Source organism: Erythrolamprus reginae, chromosome 3, assembly GCF_031021105.1.
Source record: "Erythrolamprus reginae isolate rEryReg1 chromosome 3, rEryReg1.hap1, whole genome shotgun sequence".
Classification (NCBI taxonomy): domain Eukaryota; kingdom Metazoa; phylum Chordata; class Lepidosauria; order Squamata; family Dipsadidae; genus Erythrolamprus; species Erythrolamprus reginae.
Genome location: NC_091952.1, coordinates 37459351 through 37481047, shown reverse-complemented (window position 1 = coordinate 37481047; position 21697 = coordinate 37459351). Strand labels below are relative to the sequence as shown.

At 39.0% G+C, this 21697-nt stretch overlaps 1 protein-coding gene across 21 annotated transcripts in view; it reads right to left on the bottom strand.

The window, feature by feature from the left end:
• Positions 1-21697, bottom strand: part of EPB41L1 (erythrocyte membrane protein band 4.1 like 1) — a 225865-nt gene that overhangs the window by 25335 nt on the left and 178833 nt on the right. For all 21 annotated transcript variants that reach the window (XM_070744816.1, XM_070744819.1, XM_070744813.1 and 18 more), the window contains 7 exons: positions 21029-21247; positions 20750-20837; positions 18281-18433; positions 15920-16017; positions 11122-11297; positions 8258-8394; positions 4299-4490 (listed from right to left, as the gene is read on the bottom strand). In XM_070744816.1, coding sequence (XP_070600917.1) covers positions 4299-4490; positions 8258-8394; positions 11122-11297; positions 15920-16017; positions 18281-18433; positions 20750-20837; positions 21029-21247 — 1063 coding nt within the window. The remainder of the gene's footprint in view (positions 1-4298; positions 4491-8257; positions 8395-11121; positions 11298-15919; positions 16018-18280; positions 18434-20749; positions 20838-21028; positions 21248-21697) is intronic.

The window sequence follows — 21697 nt, the reverse complement described above, 5'->3', positions numbered from 1 at the left end:
GTTTATCAGTGTTATCCAGAGTTTTCATCTTGATTTCATACCAATATATTTGCTCTACTTTATGTGTGTGTGTGTGTGTGTCTGAAGGTCTTGGCATATTCAGCTTTCTTCCCGTGTAAGTTTCAGAGATTTCTGGCGACATTTCAATGAGGTCCCACTTGTCATCTTCAGGCTGGTGTTTTCGTCTCTGAAATGTACACGGGAAGAAACCCGAATATGCCAAGACCTTCATACCTGTATATATGAATGCTTTCCCAATTAAGAATTGAATTAGGATTCACAGGGCCAGCCATAGTAGTCGAGTTATATGTCTGCTAAATTCACAATGCACTTTCCTGCTGATGAAAGTTCTTCCTGTCCGCCTCCCAACCTTTCATTTAGAAAAAATGAGTCGGGAAATGAAACCTAGAGAAGTAAAATGACTTGGACCTGCTATATTTCTTTGAGGACAAAAGATCAGGCAAATGCTTCAATGACTTGTGCAGCTTCCTTCACTGGTTAGAAATCTGTGCTTTCAAATTTCCTGAGCTCTAATTTAATCTGTGTTGCACTGGAAGAAACCTCAATATCTTGCCCATTACTGTATTAGTCAGGATTATAAAATGCTTTATGTCTCTACTCAAGAAGACCAAGAAATACCCAAGAACAGAGGTCATCTTCTATGGTCAAATAAAGGTCACTGGTTTATAAAATATTAAGCTGCTCACTACATTATAAAATGTTTTCATTTAAAAGCTGAGTGTTTCATAAATATGTCATTTTTCTGCAAAGTTAGCCTGCATGTTTAAGTTTCTTCCAGCTGTGTTGAAGGAAAGGACAGTAGAGTCTTCCAGCTTTCTTAATTTAATCCAAATATCCTATTATATAGTAAGCCAGTAACTGACTCACTTTAGTTACAATAAGGAGAATTCTTGTAAACAGAGAAACGCTACCTTCAGGATAATTTTAAGGTTCATGCCGAAATCTTGTGGGCCAGCTATTATGTGTTTATGATGGTGTTTTATAGTGTTATATGCACTGGAATATTTTTTTTCATCAAGGTTAAGATGCAAATGAAACTAAATATATATTCCATAGCAAGAAGTTTCTCAGAAATTCTTTACACTCAATTTGAGCTTTGCTGTTAAGAGATATTTTCACACATAGCTATCCAAGATGTGTGTGCAAGAGACTTCATCTACTATTAAACAAATAATGGGATTCCCTTTTGCTTGCTTACTTACTTTCACTTCCTTGATGCATTCTAATGATGACATGGACTGAGTGGTAGCAGAAATGTCATGTTTCCCCGAAAATACAACCTACTCAGAAAGCAAGTCCTATCTTGATTTTTATAAGTGCACCTAATATAAGCCCTACCCCGAAATAAGACCTAATTAAGATTCCTCCTGTTTCAGGATGCACAGCCAAAAATGAAGCAAGGGTGGGAATGGTGGCAGGGGAGCTGCCCTACAACGTACTTTCGCACAGATGCAGCCAGGCCTCACACACCTCAGCCCATTTCTTATGCAAACGACAAGGCTTCCCTGAAGGCCTCCGTAGCCAATAACAGAACTGGGACCAATCCAGAGCTCTGCTATCATCTGCAGAGACCTTCAGGAAAGCCTTGCTGGCCTTGCCAGATGAAGTTCCTAAAGGCCTCTGATAGCAAAAAAGAAGCTGGTGGCGACACATGCAAGTAAGGTAAGTCAGTGGATAACACCACCACCACCAACGAAAGTAAGAACTGGTGCCTTTTTTGGTGGCAAAAAAATAAAATAAGACAGGGTCTTATTTTCAGGAAAGCATGGATATGTTTTAAGAATCTGTTTAGTGGCAAAAGACTACCTTTAAGTAATTGGATCAATTCATAATCAGAATGCAAATTACTTTTCCTAGCACAAATTTCTGTAGGACGACACATGAAAATAATTTCACATTTTCCCATGCAAAATATAATGAAACTTGACCTTAAAAACAATTCATCTAAAAAACCAGTCTTAACAGAATTCAGTCTTTTTACTCACTGCTTTATGGACACTCAACTATCTTTTTAAATATGGGCACCAGAGGGGGGTTGCTATCCGTTCTAACTGGTTCTTTAGAACCATTATTAGTTCAGCAATGATGTCACGGAGCCGGTTCTGTTGGTGTCTCCGTGGATGCCGCCATCTTGGATTTTGCTTCTGTGCATGCGCAGAAGCTAATTTTTGCTTCTGCAGGCGTACACGCACGTACAGTGCAACCCTGAGCGAACTGGCAGCAATAGGATCCAAAACCCACCCATTATGGGTACATATTTCTTACATGACAAGGACTCACCATAGGAAAATATTTGAAAAAATGTTTGCCTTGTGCATTATTCTAAGCTCATAGTCCACATTGCTATGATTCACATGGTAAATGGCTTTCAAATTTAAGGAAGTCTGATAATATACATGTATCTACAATATGTAGGCATTGGAACATTTATATTTTCTAACTTATACGTGGCATTTTCATTTGTGATGTAGGCTTATTAGTTGTAATACCAAAATTTAATTTTATACATCTGCTTTATTCATTATTTTGCCTTGCAATTTAAGCCTTGCCTGCAAGGTCTTAAATTATTTTAAAAATCTTGTATTGAGACCGTATAATCCCCAAAATAGGCAATAAATAGTAGATTGACATTATCTATGTGTCAAGTAAAGGATGCAGACACACAAAATTTGATTTATGAGTAAACATATTATTATTATTATTATTTATTAGATTTGTATGCGGCCCTTCTCCGAAGACTCGGGGCGGCATATATTCCTAGGACTTTCTATCTGCTTGCCTTTAAAGAAAAGAATGATGAAGTAAATCGTTATAATGCCCAAATTGAAATGCTATTGTCTTCTTTATTAGAAAATAGATGAGTGCTAAACACAAGCTTGGCAATCTTCAAGCCATTATTGTAATGCACAGGTTTACTTCATCTAGTTCAATATGAATATTCATATTAAAGCCAATACTTAGAGAAATGTTCATAACATAATAATAATTACTGGAATGAATAGGAAAGGATCTTGTAGAGACAGCAGAGGGGATACAGAAAAAAAGCTTTCTTATCAAAATATTATGCAGTGTTTACCTAAATCTGACAATATTACAATTTTAAAGCAACAGAAGACAGAGCACTTGCAAAGTAAATAATCAAGAGATGTAATGCAGCACAGTACAGATAGGAGAAAAGCAAAAACATTAAGATCCACCTTCTCTAGTATTTTTTTTTCTCAGATGTGTGTACTACAACCCACATGTTGTCTGGAAATGATGGCATATATTTGGAAGGCAAGAAATTGAGGAAGACAGTAGTAAGGATTGTTCTATCAGGCCACTAGGAAAGATTAATTCTTCTAAATGGCAGAAGAATCAAGTACCTAAATATATATATACCCTATTTGGACCGGGAGTCACTGCTCACAGTCACTCATGCCCTCATCACCTCGAGGCTCGACTACTGTAACGCTCTCTACATGGGGCTACCTTTGAAAAGTGTTCGGAAACTTCAGATCGTGCAGAATGCAGCTGCAAGAGCTATCATGGGCTTCCCTAAATATGCCCATGTCACACCAACACTCCGAAGTCTGCATTGGTTGCCGATCAGTTTCCGGTCACAATTCAAAGTGTTGGTTATGACCTATAAAGCCCTTCATGGCACCGGACCGGAATATCTCCGGGACCGCCTTCTGCCGCACGAATCCCAGCGACCAGTTAGGTCCCACAGAGTTGGCCTTCTCTGGATCCCGTCAACTAAACAATGTTGTTTGGCGGGACCCAGGGGAAGAGCCTTCTCTGTGGCGGCCCCAACCCTTTGGAACCAACTCCCCCCAGATATCAGAGTTGCCCCCACCCTCCTTGCCTTTCGTAAAGTTCTTAAGACCCATCTCTGTCGTCAGGCATGGGGGAACTGACACATCTCCCCCGGGCCTATACAGTTTATACATGGAATGTTTGTGTATGTGTTTGCTTTTAATAATGGGGTTTTTAGTGTTTTTTAAATTATTAGATTTGTTTTTTACATTGTTATTGTTGTGAGCCGCCCCGAGTCTACGGAGAGGGGCGGCATACAAATCTAATAAATTAAATTAAAATAAAATAAAAATATATTTGGAAGGCCAGAAATTGAGGAAAACAGTAGTAAGGATGGTTCTATCAGGCCACTAGTAAAGATTACCGTAATTCTTCTAAATGGCAGAAGAATCAAGTACCTAAATATAAATAGCAAAACTGCATAACTCCAATATATGGAATGAATAACTTCATATCCTTAAGAGTAACAACAAACAAACCTCATTGGCCTTCTCAGGGGTCCCTTTAGGCGTCTCCTCTTCATGTTTGGGTGAAGAAGAAGCAGGCGAGGAAGGTAGCCTTCTATCCCGGTCTCTGTGCACGAGCTTGCTATTGGGTTCCTTCAGGGTCCGTTTCAACTCGTTAATGCTGGCCTGGTGCTTTAGCAAAACATCTTCCGGTTTGTCTAAAAACTTTTAGATGGAGAGGGGAAGGTAACTACTACGGTGAGGGTTAGAGGAAGGAACATGAGTGGAGTAAGATGATTGTGAAGTGGGAGCATCAGAGTATTTAGAATTGGAGGCCTTATTGCCTAGAAAGTGAAGCCTCCACATGATAGAAAAGTAAATCACTCAGCCACAATTTTAGGACTGGCCATCCAAATGGGTTTCAGTTCCCATCCTCCCTTGGCCAAGGAGGAATGGAGTTCACTAAAGTTGTTATCTAATCCATTGGGAGGCAAGAAGATTGCAGAAGACGGGCTTAGAAAGATCAAACTATTGAAACAGAAGTCTTATCCTTTTGACTGTTCAGGATCAAAAAGTTGCTTCTTATATAGGCTTCTACTATTCTTTCTTATCTAGAGACATGAGAATTTAGAGCCCTGATTCCCAATGTGGGGCCCACGCTCCACAGGGGGGCTCTTTGATTTTTAATGGGGGCAATTGGAACCTTATTTAAACCATGTTAATTGGCTTTTAGGCTTCCTCCGCATGGGTAGTTCACTTTTTGAATAATAAGAATTATATGTCACGGGGGCGGGGAGGCTTCAGGGTTTTAGAGATGCTTAGGTGGGGCACAACTAAAAAAAGGTTGGGAACCACTGATCTAGAAGGTCTGTGAAATCAGGATTCCATAATTCCAGAACTAGAAACTCATGGATCAGGAGGCACAATGGGAAATGTGTTCTTAGCCAGTGTTCACTGTCTCCTGTTTGTACATAGTTTTCTGAAGGAATGAAAAAAAAATTAAATTGGCCAAAGTAAACTGCATAACAAGAAAAAGGGTTCCAAACATAGGATACTGTGTATGGCACAGGTCTCACAAGTGGCATGTGGAGCCATATCTACTGGCACGTGAGCTGTTGCCCTAGCTCAGCTCCAACGTGCATGTGTGTGCCAGCCAGCTGATTTTTGGCTCCCACGGAGGCTCTGGGAGGGCGTTTTTGGCTTCCAAAGAAAGAACCTCCAGGGTTATGGGAGAGGGCATTTTTGCCCTCACCTGGCTCCAGAGAAGCCTTTGGAGCCTGGGGAGGGCAAAACACGAGCCTACTGGGCCCACCACCAGAAGTTGGGAAACAGGCTGTTTCCGCCTCCAGAGGGACTCCGGGAATGGGGGAAGCCGTTTTCGCCCTTCCCAAGCATTGAATTATGGGTGTGGGCACTCGTGCATGCGCGACAGCATGCATGCATGTTCTTTTGGTACCCGAGGGAAAAAAGGTTCGCCATCACTGCGATACATGTTTGCCGAGTATAAACTTGGGTTTCGGGATCTGTACTAAAGAAAATCCTAATCCATTTCATAACAGTTTTTACTGTGACTAAGTGAAGCTTCACTTTCTTGGACAGGGTAAGCTTATTAAAAAAGAGGAAATAGTCATGTAATAATTCCCATCCATTATGACTAATTCCCCTTACTCTAGACCAAGAGGGAGGGGAACTTCACAAGAGGCTGAGAAACAAGGAATGCACATCTCTTAAGCAGTTTGCCAATTGCTCCTCTCACATAATGGTGCTGATGTAAATAAGGACTGTACAGGGTTGCAGTAAAACATGCACAATTACTGGACGATGAGAAAATATGGAGGGAATAGCCGGCACTGAACTTCAGGTGCTTGGAGAATACCTCTGTGTCAGAAGTCTATGGAACAGCCAGACTAATAATGAGAAATAAGACATCTATCGTAGTAAACTCAGTTTGTAAATAAACTTCTTTATTCTGATTGTAGCTTGAATTTTGTTATTATTCAAATTTGGTACAAACTCTTATATGTAATTCAAAGGAATTTGAATTAATTACCAATTTTGCTGTATAAACAAATACAAAATTCCCCAAGCTTTGATCTGCTTGGTGGGAGCCATCTGCAGGTCATAAACTTTGTAGAACATTATAAGCATGCACATTGCTACATGGAAGATATTATGACCAGTTTTGGGAAATGCAGTGCTCCATTTCTCAAATAATATAACAATTACATTCGTCGCCTCTTAAGGCTGATCATTAAAAAGAGGAAGTAAACAATAAAACCAACTTTTTGATGTTGCTTTGTATATCTTGGTCCTTAGGCCAATGATTAAATCTAAATCCCATTTTTACTTCTGGCTTAAAGCTTTTAACATTCTGACCTGCAATTCAGTTATGTAAATTTGTGTCAAAGCTATGGCTGCATTTTCAGAATGTATCTCCTTCCTGAAAATATCAGGGCCGGGGGAGGCGGGTGGGGGAAGAGGAACAGGGATAATGGAATGCTGTGAAAAAGCAAAAGAATCAGTTGGATGACAAAATAGTTATGATTTTCTAGCAAGCAAGTAGCCGAAGAACTTTAGCTTCTTGCTCACATGACAAAATGAAGGGGGGAAATGCTGATTTAATGGGCGACAAGGTACAGTCTGTGTTTACAAGGGGAAGATTCCCTCATTTCCACCCTGATCTGCATCTTGCATCCCATTAGAAAGGGCCACATACGTATGTTGGCATTTATTAAAAGATGAAAACTAGGAATGCATTGATGAAAAACGAAAACATTCCAGAGAATACCTCCTGTTTGTGCCTTGGGGTGGTTTCTTGATCCGGCTGGTAGCAAAAAGAGGCGGGAGGGAGGGTAAATCAGTTAAGGGAACTCCTGTAATAGGCTACAATGTTGCCACAATTTTATTTAAGGTATCGAGAAAACGATAAATCTTTGATGCTGCACTCTCTCTATAAGAGATTGTCACCATTTTTCTAGATGTAGGAAACCACTGTATGAATTGTATATAGCATTGTATTAATCTATGTAGGACTCATACCCTGATTGATTTGTAATATGCATTTTGAATGAAAACTGCCAGCACACATACAAAAGAAGCCATTTCTCCATAAACCGTCTACAGAAGAGGAGAAGACACATAAGATTCAGCAGGCCTGGGCTGTATTCTTCATGTCTGTAGATTCTGTTCATTTATCGCTGACATTGTCAAAGACAAGGGTTAGATATTGAAGCAATAGGACATTAGAAGAACCCCATTTGACCGAAAGGACAGTACTGTACTGCCTTTTCCAGAAAGGCTGGAAGACAGAATTCAGCTTTAAAAGCCTAAATTGGATACATATTTCTGATAATGGTGAGACTATGCTTCTAAGCACTGAACCCTGGTGGCACAGTGGTTAGAATTAGAGGCTAACTCTGCCCAGAGTAGGGAATTCAATCTTGATGGGGCTTGAGGTGGACTCAGCCTTGTATCCTTCCAAGGTCAATAAAATGAGGACCTAGATTGCTGGGGGCAATATGCTGAGTTTTTAACTGCTCAGAGAGTGTTATAAAGAAATATAGAACAGTATATACATCTAACTGCTATTGCTATGATTCTAAAACTGTTATTGATACATTGGGAAAATATTTCCTGTGTCATATCATGGAATAAAAGGGCAGTTTTCAGATTTCAGCATGACTGATTACCCCAAACAACCAGATTCCAAAGATAACAGCAGTTTAACAATTGGAGTTATGGTCTGACTTTGGAAATTCATACTGGAGGTTAAACGACAAGTACATGATAACTGCCAATGGGAACTTACTTGTTATGAGACTGAGAAGTATTCTAATAAATAGGATACAGTATATATAGAAAATATTAATAATATTACCATTGTTTGCCACATTGTTTTTGGTATCTCCTAGAAGAAAGCTAAGATGTTTACATATCAAGTGTAGAAGCCACCCTCCAAATGCAGATCAAGTATAACAGTGTAGGTTTTGTACCTTTAACTCCTTGATTTTTGTTGGAGTAGTCACCTCTTCATCTTCAGATCTCGACCTCCCCCTATACCTATCATCTTCTCTCTTGTCTGACTCTGTTCCATCGTGATTCTCACTCACTGAAGCTGGGCGGGAGAATTCTGCATAGGAGAGACAGAGACAGAGAGGAAGAGAGAGAACAGCCCTATTTTGTCCCATTGACGTTAGCTGAATATAAGAAAAGTTGTTATTTCCAATGATTCTAAATGCTCCTAAGACCAAAGAACTCGAGAATCCAAAAGTTCTTTTTTGGGACATGCCTTAGAGGTACATAACATGCGGTACCATAAAACCAGTTTCTAACAGTCAAATTTTAGTTCAATTCTTGCTTTATATCCCTTAGATTCCTTAAAAGTTAATTCCTTGATAATTCTGAAATGTTTTTATTTATGTATTTGTTACACAGCATTCTGTGTAACAATTGATTTGCACATTATTTAAATCAACCAAATGGGAATGCTTTACATATGGTGGATAGAAGTAGGAAGTATGGCCTACTTCCTATATTTCAGAACTACAAAACAGCTATATCCCTGAATTTTATAAATACAGCTGTTGCATATACAAGGTAGTCCTCAACTTACATCTAAAATTTGGGTCCAGAATTTCAATTGCTAATGATGCAGTCATTAAGTGAATCATCATGTGACCTGACCCAATTTCACAACCATTTTATTGTACTCGTTAATCAGATAACATGGTTAAATGAATTACATGGTCTTTAAGTGAAAGATGGATTCCACAATTGACTTTGCTGTTTGTTGAATGCTGGCTGTGAACATCGCAAATTGGGATCGTTATGACCACCAAGTGCTGCAACTGTAATAGTGGTTGTCAATAATCCAAATTGCAATCGGATGGTTGCAGGGGTGCAACAGCCGTAACTTTGAGGATGGGCTGCAAGTCATTTTTCCTAGGCTCTTGCAGCTTTGAACTGTCATTATATGAACAGCTGTAAATTGAGGAATTAAGAGTGTTTTGCAAAAGATAATTCTATTTATCATGAATCAGACTCACTATTTCACACTGCTAATACGGTTTCAGATGCAATAACATGCTCACAATAAATTCTCTTTTTTAGCCTTTAAAGTGAAGTACACCCATAGTTAAGTCTTTAAATCTTCTGAGGATGTTGTCATCTTAACAGAAATCTGAATTCCATCTTATCTTATTTTATTTATTTATTTATTGGTTGGTTGGTTGGTTGGTTGGTTGGTTGGTTGGTTGGTTGGTTGGTTGGTTGGTTGGTTGGTTGGTTGGTTGGTTGGTCAATTGATTGATTGATTGATTGATTGATTGTATTTCTATGCCACTCAACTCCCGAAGGAATCTATGGTTGATTTCTCAGTGTAAAAAAGAACAATATAATATGCAGGAGAAGATACGTACAACTGCTAAGAGGAGAAAACTCGTAATACTAAAGAAAGCGTCTTCAACAAAGGCTTCATACACCTCTTTTTCATGCTTTAGTAGCACAGAAAAGATGGTGTCTCATTTTAGTATTGCCTACCAAGGACAATGAGGTCACTTGCATGAAGCATAGGATACACGATTATTATTCTACCATGGCTATACAAAAGGATGGAGGGAATGAGGCCATTTGTGGAATAGCATCAATCTTCTCTCTGCTTTCACATTTGTTGATCTCCAAAGAAAAAAACCTGGAGTTGCTTTAGACAGGAGAACTCTTCCACCTACTTATAGAAGGGAGGCTTTCTCTGTCCAGAAAATTGGGGAGAGGGGAATGCCTTTTAACTTCTCTCTCCGGTGCTCTTTATTGAAAGAGTTGTGAACTTCAACATCGACCACATAATGAAAAAAACTATGCTGATGGGAAACTGTATCTACTAGCTGCTTTGTATCATCTCTTGCAATTGATGTCTAATCACTGTTGGCAGGCTGGTTGCCCAAAAGAGAACCCATCCATTAATCAATAACTGCATCCCTTTTCTAGCTAGAATCAAAGAGAGCGCATACCTCTAAGTGAGCTAACTGTATCAGGGATATGGAGCAAAACTCCCAAAGGAGCATATTTCTAAAGCCTGGGAACTATTTGTTAACTTTAAATTGCCTCCTTGTGTTGGCAAAGGAGGCAGATTTCAATCAGAGAATTAATTATGGATAAGTCAGTAGCTTGACATTGCATTCATCTCTACAAGAAAAGCAACAATCTAGAATTGCTACTACGTTTTCCTTTTTTGTAAAATCTAATTTACTATTGCCTCTTAGACTGATCTTAGAGTCAAGCAACCTATAAATCTAATCAATATTTAAATAAAACATTCACATCTGCTTATTTCAGGTCTTGGGAAAGGCTCAATTGGTGGCCAAAATGCCAATTCCAGTCTGAAAACTGACTGGCTATGAGAATAATTTATGCATTCAGATGTATATAGTCATTTTCTCTGCTTCACTAGCAAGAATGTCAATAATATAAACTGAATTGAACTAACTAACTAAATAACACAATAGGGAAATGCTATTTTCATCTTCCCAGATACTTTTCTGGCATTCCAGTCTAGCTTACAGTCTTAGAAAATTCCCATCCGAGTACCAAGCAGGTTCAGTCTTCCTTGGCCAAAATCTACAGTACTTAGGTAATGCCTTTTGCAATCCATTCATGCTTTTCCTATAGATCAAGTGAAGAATCCTTCCATAGCCCTTTGGAGAAAAATGTTCTACATCTCACCATCAAAAAATAATGTTGTGATACTAGACATCAGCCTCTCACCCACCCACCCCTAATATATGGTTCCATCCTGTGAACAAAGCCTTCCAGTACCCACCAGGGAACCAATGTCCCTCCCCCTCCCCAATTTGGGGCATACCTCCATCGAGGCTGCGAGACATGGTGTACCGTTTGCTGGAGGAGCGCTCAAAGTAAGGGGCAGGACGATCAATCAAAGCGCTGGCTTGCCGAGTTTGAGCCTGTGTTCGCCCACTGTAGCGGAATTTGGAGCCCATTACTAGGAAGCCTTTTGGAGGAGGCTCAGGTGACACCAGCCTGCAGAAAGAAAAATGGGTAATGGGTAAAGATCCCTATCGTTTGAAGTTGTAAAATACATTTGAAATTTTTATTGTGTGCTATGGGTGGCCTCTCCAGATGGTTGCCATGAGGAAGGGTTTGGGCTCATGGCTACAATAATGGAATAGGGATAGGGATAGGGATAGGGTAGAATAGAACAGAACAGAATCTGGGAGGTCTTCTAGTCCAGCCCCCTGCTCAAGCAAGAGAACCTACTATTTCAGATAAGTGACTGTCTAATCTCTATTTAAAAACCACCAGTGATGTTCAATCACAAATACTCATTTTACAGAAGACAAACTGTGAGGCTCTGAAGCAACGTGCAAAATATCTCCAAAACTTTCTTACTACTTCTGTCTAACCATAGTTTCCAGGGAAGAAGGAAGCCTTTTACTTCCTTAAAAAATTGATTGTAGTACTGTTTTCCTCTTTTCTGAGTGGGTTCACAGATTTCAACAATAGTACAAAACTAGTTACCTACTGTTTTGAAAGCACAGGAGAATAGCAATTAACTTTGAAGCATGACAATATGTCATTTATATAAATCATAATTTTAAATAATCAAGAAGGGGGGAAATGGATAGCGGAGAGCTAGGTGGGATTGAGAGGTGCCATTGGTATACCAGGTCTAGGCACATCAGGTTGGGAACTCATTAAGCCAATGCAAAGATCACCGTTGCTATATTTCCATTTCAGAATGCTCTTTTATTCAGCATTGGATCAAATAATCACAAGTCTGTTTTTTCCCCAGATAAGTGCCATTAAGTGAAATAGATAGAGATATTATCAATCCTCTCAAAATAATTCAATATTATCTATCTATCATCTATCGGGATCACATTTTTAATGTAGCATTTGGAGTTTCCAATTAGTTTGGACCAATTTTAATGTTGTGATACTAGACTTCAGCCTCTCACTCACCCACCCCACTACATGGTGCCATCCTAGGCACAATTTTAATGTATCTCTTATTCTGCCATGCAAAGATCTGAGCCCCTTTTAAACAGACTGAGATGATAATCATCTAGTTTGTGTTCCAAAATGCAGGAAAGAGAAGCACTGCTCTTAAATGTTCCAAGAATGTGGGGCAAAAAAGCTGCACATTTTTCCTGTGGGTTAGTTTTTCAATTCCTATCATGATTATTGCAGTCCAATTTGATGCAGTCTAAAATTCTACTCCTTTGGTCATCTATTAATTTCTCTACAAAGTCTAAAAAGCTCTTATGCCTCAAAGCAATATAGTTACACCATATCAGCTTCCTAGATCTCTAAGATTCATTTTAAAAACCTGTGTCTCTTTATCTCACTGATTGAATGGGCTTTTCGCTCTTTAGAGTGGCTTAAAACATTTGTATCAGGAGTGGGTACCTCCCGGTTTGGACCGGTTCTATAGAACTAGCAGTAAACCAATGGTGATGTCATGGAGCAGGTTCTGTTAGTGACAGTCCGTGGACGCCGCCATCTTGTTTTTGGCTTTTCTCTGCTATTTTTTGCTGGTTGCTTTGGCGCATTCACAGAAACAGAGTTTTTAGCACTGCACATGCATGACTGAGCGGCACAACCACATGGCACACGATACGTATTGTATCTTATGACTCTTGATGAACTCTTCCTGAGAGCATATGCATCAAGACAAATTCCTTGTGTCCAATCACACTTGGCCAATAAAAAATTCTATTCTATTCTATTCTATATGTGTGTGTGTGTGTCTCTCTCTCTCTGTGTATAAAATCAAATTTACAGATGACACCAAACTGGCAAGAATAGTCAACTCTCCAGACAATAGGCTCGAGATTCAGAAGGATCTTGACAGACTGGAACATTGGGTGCTATCTAACAAAAGCAAATTCAATGGAGAAAAAAGTAAAGTTCTGCAATTAGGCAAGAGAAACAAAATGCACAGGTACAGTATATGTGGTACATTGCTCAACAGTAGTAACTGTGAGAGGGATCTTGGAGCCCTAGTGGACAACCTTTTAAATATGAGCCTGCAGTGTACAGAAGCTGCCAAAAAAGCCAACACAATTCTAGGCTGCATTAACAAAGGGATAGAATTAAGATCATATGAAGTATTAATACCACTTTATAATGCCTTGGTAAGGCCATACTTGGAATGTTGCATTCAGTTTTGGTCACCACAATGTAAAAAGGATGTTGAGACTCTAGAAAAAGTGCATAGAAGAGCAACAAAGATGGTTAGGGAACTGGAGGCTAAAACATATAAAGAACAGTTGCAGGAACTGGGTATGTTTAGTTTAATGAAAAGAAGGGCTAGGGGAGACACAATAGCAGTGTTCCAATATAATGAGCCAGGGTGGCGCAACAGGTAGAGTGCTGTACTGCAGGCCACTGAAGCTGATTGTAGATCTGTAGGTCAGCAGTTCAAATCTCACCACTGGCTCAAGGTTGACTCAGCCTTCCATCCTTCCGAGGTGGGTAAAATGAGGACCCGGATTGTGAGGGCAATATGCTGGCTCTGTTAAAAAGTGCTATTGCTAACATGTTGTAAGCTGCCCTGAGTCTAAGGAGAAGGGCGGCATAAAAATTGAATGAATGAATGAATGAATGAATGAATGAATGAATGAATGAATGAATGAATGAATGAATGAATGAATGAATCTCAGGGGTTGCCACAAAGCACCTGAGGATAGGACAAGAAGCAATGGGTGAAAACTAATCAAGGAGAGAAGCAAATTAGAACTAAGGAGAAATTCCTGACAGTCAGAACGGTTAATCAGTGGAATGGTTTGCCTTCAGAAGTTGTGACTTCTCCAACATTGGAAGTTTTTAAGAAGATGCTGCATAATCATTTGTCTGAAATAGTGTAGGGTCTCCTGCGCAAGCATTGCCTCTCGGTCCCACTAGGGAGCATATCCAAGGCAGATAATTTACCATTTCACTTATCAGCAAAAATATGTTACACATACACATGTTTCTTCTGTTTTCAAATTTTATTTTTTGCCAATTCATCAAATTGTTACCAAAAATATAGAATTTTACATTTTAGTTGCAATTATTGCAAGAGAAATCAAACCATTCAATTAGTAAATACAATTAACATCTAAGATATGCATATGACCAGCAAACTAAACAACTGTATGAGGCACACAAGACAATTATAATATACATAATCTTTCTAAAGGAGCAAACTGGACTAAATTCAATAAAGGGTGCTTTAAAAACAAATAGTTTATACTCATTTCTCCCAAATTCCCTCTTTTTCCCCCTAGAAAGAGATGTGGAACAAAGGCCATATTTGCACACAGGCTCATTTTAACCCATTGTATTGGTTGTGTATGCTGACATCTGCTGACACAGCTCTTTGGGGAAAGAATATATATTTCTAGAAATATATCCACTGTTGTAGCGTGTGCTAATATAATAGCATCTGCCTCCAAACGTCTGTTATTTTATCAACAAAAATGTGGATTTTGTATGAAGCCCTGAAGGAAGTTTTAAAAATTAGATTCAAAATCTTAAACTATTCTATACACCAAGCAGGATCATAACACACCATGCAATAAAGATTATGTGCCATCATGTTGTTTTCGACGCCTAGTGACCTCATATATGCAATTTTAAAAGTACAGAATCTCCTTCATAGATATATTCAGGCAGGGCTTCCTTTTTAAATATCTTTTAACAAAAACATAGAAACGGTTTATCATTACTTCTTCTAGGATGTTTTTCAACTTCCCAGTCTAGCCAACAGTCCTGCTATTCACTGAAGATCTTTCATCTAGTCTGAATTAATCCTCCTTAATTTGTGAACCAAGTTAATGCAAATCAGGTATTACCACCTGCTGAAACAGAATAACAGAACTGAAAAGTAAAAGATGTAATTATAGGAGAGACAGGGCCATAGGTCTGCATATAACTGAGAGGGATGATTCTTAATACTTTGTCACACTGTTCTTGAAATAACTAATTTTAATTCTTGGCTAGGAGAACATTATCAAGTTCAAATCTAGTTCAATTATGTAGTCATTTCTTTGCAGCTCCCATAATATCTATACAGTGGTACCTCTACTTACGAACTTAATTCGTTCCGTGACCAGGTTCTTAAGTAGAAAAGTTTGTAAGAATAAGCCATTTTTCCCATCGGAATCAATGTAAAAACAAATAATGCGTGTGATTGGGGAAACCACAGGGAGGATGGAGGCCCTGTTTCCTCCCAGGAGATTCCCAGAGAGGCCCCATGGAGTCTTCCTGCCTTTTCTGGTTACAGTTTCAGAGGCTCAGGTTTGTAAATGGAAAATGATTCTTGAGAAGAGGCAAAAAAATCTTGAACACCCAGTTCTTATCTAGAAAAGTTCGTAAGTAGAGGCGTTTGTAGGTAGAGGTGCCACTGCATATGTTTGCTGCACAATTACAACATAGATAACATGGGGAAAGAAATACTGAATATGTTGCAATGTGTCTCGTTGAAAATTTTATTGATGGGAAATTTTGAGTTAAAGGAGTTCAAAGGAGCTTCCATGGTGATCTAATACAGGGATGTCCTCGAAAGGATCTGAAGTTCCATATTCACATTTCTCAATCTTATTTGTAACATTTCACTACAGACACTCAACTCTTTCTTATTTTTTCCTTTTTCTCACCTGAAAAAAGTGTGATGTTCAATGCAAACCTTCCAGAGCCTCTTAGCTGAGCGATGATTGGGCAGCTTGAAACCAATGGTACTCTCAAACTGCTCATACTGTAAACACAGGGAAAGGGGGGGGGGAATGAGAATCATAAATCAACCACAAACTGTGCCACAAGGAACACCGTAAGACTCTCTGTGCTTCTCCACATGCATGCCTGTGTCCATGTGCTTTCTTCTTGTCCCCAAGATGGGAAGAAAGCCTGTCATTCCCTAAATCACTGTCCTAAATGCAGAACGTTCACTATACCTCTTCAGAGAACAGGGCAAATTTGCTGTCAAAACAGTAGCAATTGCTTGGGGTAGAGGCTGCGGAACCCAGCAAATAGTGGAATCAAGGAGACTGACAGCAGCAAGGAAACGGGATACAGAGAAAAAGTGAAATGATCAATAAAATAGTCTAGTTCTCCCCGTGGCAGACAAATATAACGAAGACAGAGCTCTCTAGGACTTCACAACTCTTCTCAGGTCCTTATTTTCCTTTGAGTAGGAGAAACAAGCCCGTCACAAATATAATGGCCCAACACTGTAAAAAAATTTCACAAATGAAAGGTGGCTTCTTTTAAGTGCCCAAAGGACAACAGGCTCATCAGTTTGTCCTTCTCTTTAGGATTCTTGTTACTCCTTACAATTCTTTAGGTTCTTTTGCTTCCTAATGAATGGAGTTTTGAACCTGACACTCTTTATAAATAATTATATAACTGACCTAATTTCTTGCAAACTACTGACAAGTGTTTCTCCAATGGGAATATCAATCTCTAGGAAGATCCGCTGGCTATTCCCACCACTCCAAAAGACATTATTTGTTAGGCATTCAATCTTTCTGGCAGCCACCATGGAAATAGTTGTAGAAGTACAGAAGAAGCTCAGCAAATGAATGAGAAGAATAGTTCTACTGCAGGACAATCAGAGCCTGGAAGTAGGTGCTGTTTTCAGATGAATCAGAATGTTTGCTGAAGAAGGAACAGGGAGATTTTACTGTGTTTTTCTAGTGGAAATTCTCATTTCCATAAGATCACTTTAATCAGGCTTTAGCTTACATTAAGAGCAGGCTGTTATGAGATAGAAGCTCCTTTGGAAGTATTTACCCTCCAAAAATGAGCATCTCAGCACCAGGGCAAGGATAATGATGTTCAGTAATGGGTTCCAGGAAGTATGGGCCACTGTATAGAATGGGAGCGAAAATGGAGCTGCGCGCGCAGCTGTACGTGACTGGCGGGTGGGCGCACATGTCCGTGTGAGATTTGGCTTCTACGCATGTGCAGGAAGCCAAATCTCACACAAAGTTGCTCACGCGTGTGAGATTTTGCCAATTTTTAGCGGGTTTTGCTCCCGTATGCACAGAAGCTGAATTTTGTGCTGACATGCGTGTGTGCGCTTGACAGACATGCTCGCGCTAGTCATCAATAGCACCAGTGATGGAAAGCCGGGGTGGCGCAGCAGGTAGAGTGCTGTACTGCAGGCCACTGAAGCTGACTTGTAGATCTGAAGGTCAGCGGTTCAAATCTCATCACCGGCTCAAGGTTGACTCAGCCTTCCATCCTTCCGAGGTGGGTAAAATGAGGACCCAGATTGTGGGGGCAATAGCCTAGCTCTGTTAAAAAAGTGCTATTGCTAACTTGTTGTAAGCCGCCCTGAGTCTAAGGAGAAGGGCGGCATAAAAATTGAATAAATAATAAATAAATAAATAAATAAAACCGTTGCCTGAGTGTGTTGATGAATTATCCGAGGTACAGAAAGCCTGATATGGTTTTAGTCAACATATGATCACTTGTCACAACTTTTTTGAGGTTAATTATTCCTGCCCAATAAAAAGTAAATCACAAAAACTGGTTTGGCGGGCATTGTTCCATTATGCCAAGCACAACTGACACAAGAACCTTTTCCTCTTAATGATAATCTTCATAATGAATTCAAAAGGAAGAGAAGAAAGAGCTCCTCAGTCTCTACCAGGGAAATAGATATTACAGGAAGAAAAATAATTCAGAATGTATTTTTTCCCCTCCTGTGTTTGGAATAAATTAAGAGGGGAAAAAAACCTTTTATCCTGAGTCCCATCCATATGCAGAAAGGCAAGACAGGTAGATTAATTTTTCATTCTACGCTACACTTAAAAAAAATCAGAGGCATAAGCAGTGACACCCAGAACTAATGACTTCCTATTAAGCCAATTTGAAATCTGCTGATTAAAAAAAAATATTCAGATCATCAACAGGATTTGTTTCTTATTTAGTAGAAAATACTAAATACGCCCTCTCTTTCCTTTATTCTCTCTTGCTTTTAATCTTTGTTCTTTTTCATTTGTGAACATGCTTACCTCACCAGGTCGAATTTTGATGTAAAAGTTACTTCTTTTATATGAAATCTTGAGGATCTTGGGCCAGGCAAAACGGTTTATTCTCAGCCTATCCCTATATATGAGAAGGCCATTGGCACAAACACCCAGCATGATGTCAATGCCTTCTGAATCCTGGGAAAAAGAGGAAAATGTGAATACATAGAAATCTGCCACTACCTAGCATTTTTAAACAGGCAAGAAACCAAGATCAATACATCTAAAGGGCAAGGACAAATCAACATATGTCCCATTTAAATACCAAGTAGGCCACTGTTTAACCACCCCCACCCCCAAATTAGGATAATCATATATTAAAAACCAGAGGAACAAAATGATCCTTAAAAAGTTTGAGAGCTACAGATTGTAGCCAGACCTCTTGGAAATATCAGATATACCTTAGGTAGGAAATATATCTCCTTGGAATAGGATATTAAACTAATAGGATATTAAACTAATTTTTTATAATTTCAAATCTTGTAGCTTTTTATGTAGCTGCTTCTACTCATTTCCAGACATAGCTGCATGGTTCCACTAACTATAATGCTCTACTAAAGCAGCTTTCCCACCACGGGTATTTTTTCCAAGTGGGTATAAATCTCAAAGTTTATAACCATCCACAAAGGAACAAGGAAAGGGATATAAAGATTCTAGAACCTGGTCTTTTTTTAATATTACAAAACAATTTTCTGGTGCTAGGAAAAGCAAGTCCATCAGCCATTGCTGCTCCTGACCTATATAGTACTAGAGCTATTTTAGCTTGTGTCTTAATTCTACCGATAGCATTCAATGAATTCTGGACAAGGGCTATTAAAACTGTGGCAGAATGTCAACAGACACACATACATAACTGTGGATCATGGATGAAACACTTTCTCTTTTAGTAACTTCTCCCTTTTGTTTTAGCACGAGAGGGTGTTTGTTAAGTAACATTTTGATGATTTTTTGTGCTACTTGTATAGTTAACCCGGGAGTGGGCTACTGCCCGGACAGGTGGGAATGCAGTGGGGTAGCAAAAATGGAGCTCCATCCCAGAGTACCCAATTTACACTGAAAGATGTTGAAAGAAAATGCAAGGTGTCCTGCATAAAACATGCCCACAGTGTGATAGTAAAAATTTTGGTAGCCCTTCATTGAGTGAACCCCATTAAAGAATAAAAATCACCCAACAATCATTGTGCGAAAAAAATAGCATGGAGGACAGGCTTTATATTAATTCAATAATTATATGTGCTGTCAGTCACTAATGGGAGATGGCTTCAAAATTAACTTCTTTGTTGTGGAGCAAAAAGTAAGGAAACAACGCAATAACTAATACAGAAAGGAAAGGAGAAAAATCTCAGGAATAGGGAGGACAGGAAATATAAAATATGGGGAAAAAAAGAATAGATTTCATACTGAGGATTTTTCAAATAAAAATAATACGTTTCTAGGTTTCTATTTATCTCTTTCATTTTTTAAAAAATCCACTTTTCAGTTCATTCTTACTGAAAATATTCCACAACATGGTTGCAAACTACCATGACCTTTTAAAAACTCAATTGAATTTAAAATTCGATTTCTAAATGTTTGTCCCTAGATATCAAAATAGCTATTTCTGTGATAGCAACCATACAATTTAATTATAAATAAACCAATGTCTTCTACAAAATTTGTCAGAAGGCAAAGTAATATTGATGTTTAAGCATAGTATCTCAAATGAAAGAACCCATACTATGTTTTCCCGAAAATAAGACTCTGTATTATATCTTTTTGAACCCTGAAATAAGCGCTTGGCCTTAATGTCATGCACTCAAAAGCAGGGTTGGGCTTATTATCAGGGGATATCTTATTTTGGGGAAAACGGGATAGGTTTAAGTGGATGTTCTCAAATTATCTCAGGGACCGCCTTCTGCTGCACGAATCCCAGCGACCAGTTAGGTCCCACAGAGTTGGTCTTCTCCAGGTCCTGTCAACTAAACAATGCCGCTTGGCGGGACCCAGGGGAAGAGCCTTCTCTGTGGCGGCCCCGGCCCTCTGGAACCAACTCCCCCAAAAAATTAGAATTGCCCCCACCCTCCTTGCCTTTCATAAGCTACTTAAAACCCACCTCTGCCATCAGGCATGGGGGAATTGAGATACTCTTTCCCCCTAGGCCTTTACAATTTTATGCATGGTATGTCTGTATGTATGTTTGGTTTTTATATTAATGAGTTTTTAATTGTTTTTAGTATTGGATTATTATTGTACACTGTTATGTGTACAATATTATTGCTGTTAGCCGCCCCGAGTCTCCGGAGAGGGGAGACATACAAATCCAATTAATAATAATAATAATAATAATAATAATAATAATAATAATAATGTTACGTAGTTTAAGGAACTTTTAAACAGGAGTAAATATTGCTTCAGAATAATCCAAGGTTTTTTCCTCACTTATGTGCCCTCAAAACTCCACAGTTTCACTAATACCTTGGCATGATGCAAGTCAACTCCATACATTGAAAGTTTCTTGGCATTCTCCAGGAAGTGAATCTCTGCCTCGCCAGGTGTCATGCCCCTTTAGAAGACAAATAAGACAAAAACGGATTGAAAAAAAATAAATAAAAGAAAATTACAGAATTTGATGAGCTAAAATGTTGACATTTGTTTAAAAGGGGTTTTTTATGCTGAATATAGGAACATATAGGTTATGGAAATCTTTCCAAAGCTTGTTTTGATATTAGCAGTAGTAATAAAAAACGTATTCACCGGTAAGTCTTATGTAGCTCCATAATACGCTCTTCCAATTCTCTGGTCTGATTTGGAGCAAAACGTAGTTCGCCAACATAATTGCCAATATGTTCTTCAGCATCGTAATCCCCCAGTTCAGCTTGTACAGCATAGGAGCCTAACAGTGCATGTGTTACAAAAGAACACGGTAGACGTCCGCTGATAATATCTGCTCGAAGTTGCAGGCACAAGTAATACCTAAGGAGAGGAAGAGGTCAGAAAGTTGAAATGTCCATGAGAAAAGAAAACAACTAAGGGATGGTTATGTTTCCAGACAAGCCTGTTAAACTAGTATTCCACCATTAATTGCAGCATGTCCATTTTACACAACAGTCTTCGGGGGAATTTGATAAAGTCAGCAATTGGAATTCTGAATTTTAATAACTTAAACTGGGGAATCTGCTCCAAATGAGGGGTAGCCGACAAAGCTTATCAGAAAATTGATGAACATCCAGTTTTAATTAATCCCGTGTGACTAAAAAACTGTACCACTTAAATAAGGCCAGAATATTTGGCCGATGGACTATTAATCTCCAACAATGAAAATACAGGGGATTAATGCTACAGTGAAGAGTTCTTGCAAAATAAGTTACCTCCATTTGGCAGTCAAATAGGAAACCACACCAAGGTCTCTGATCCAAACGTTCC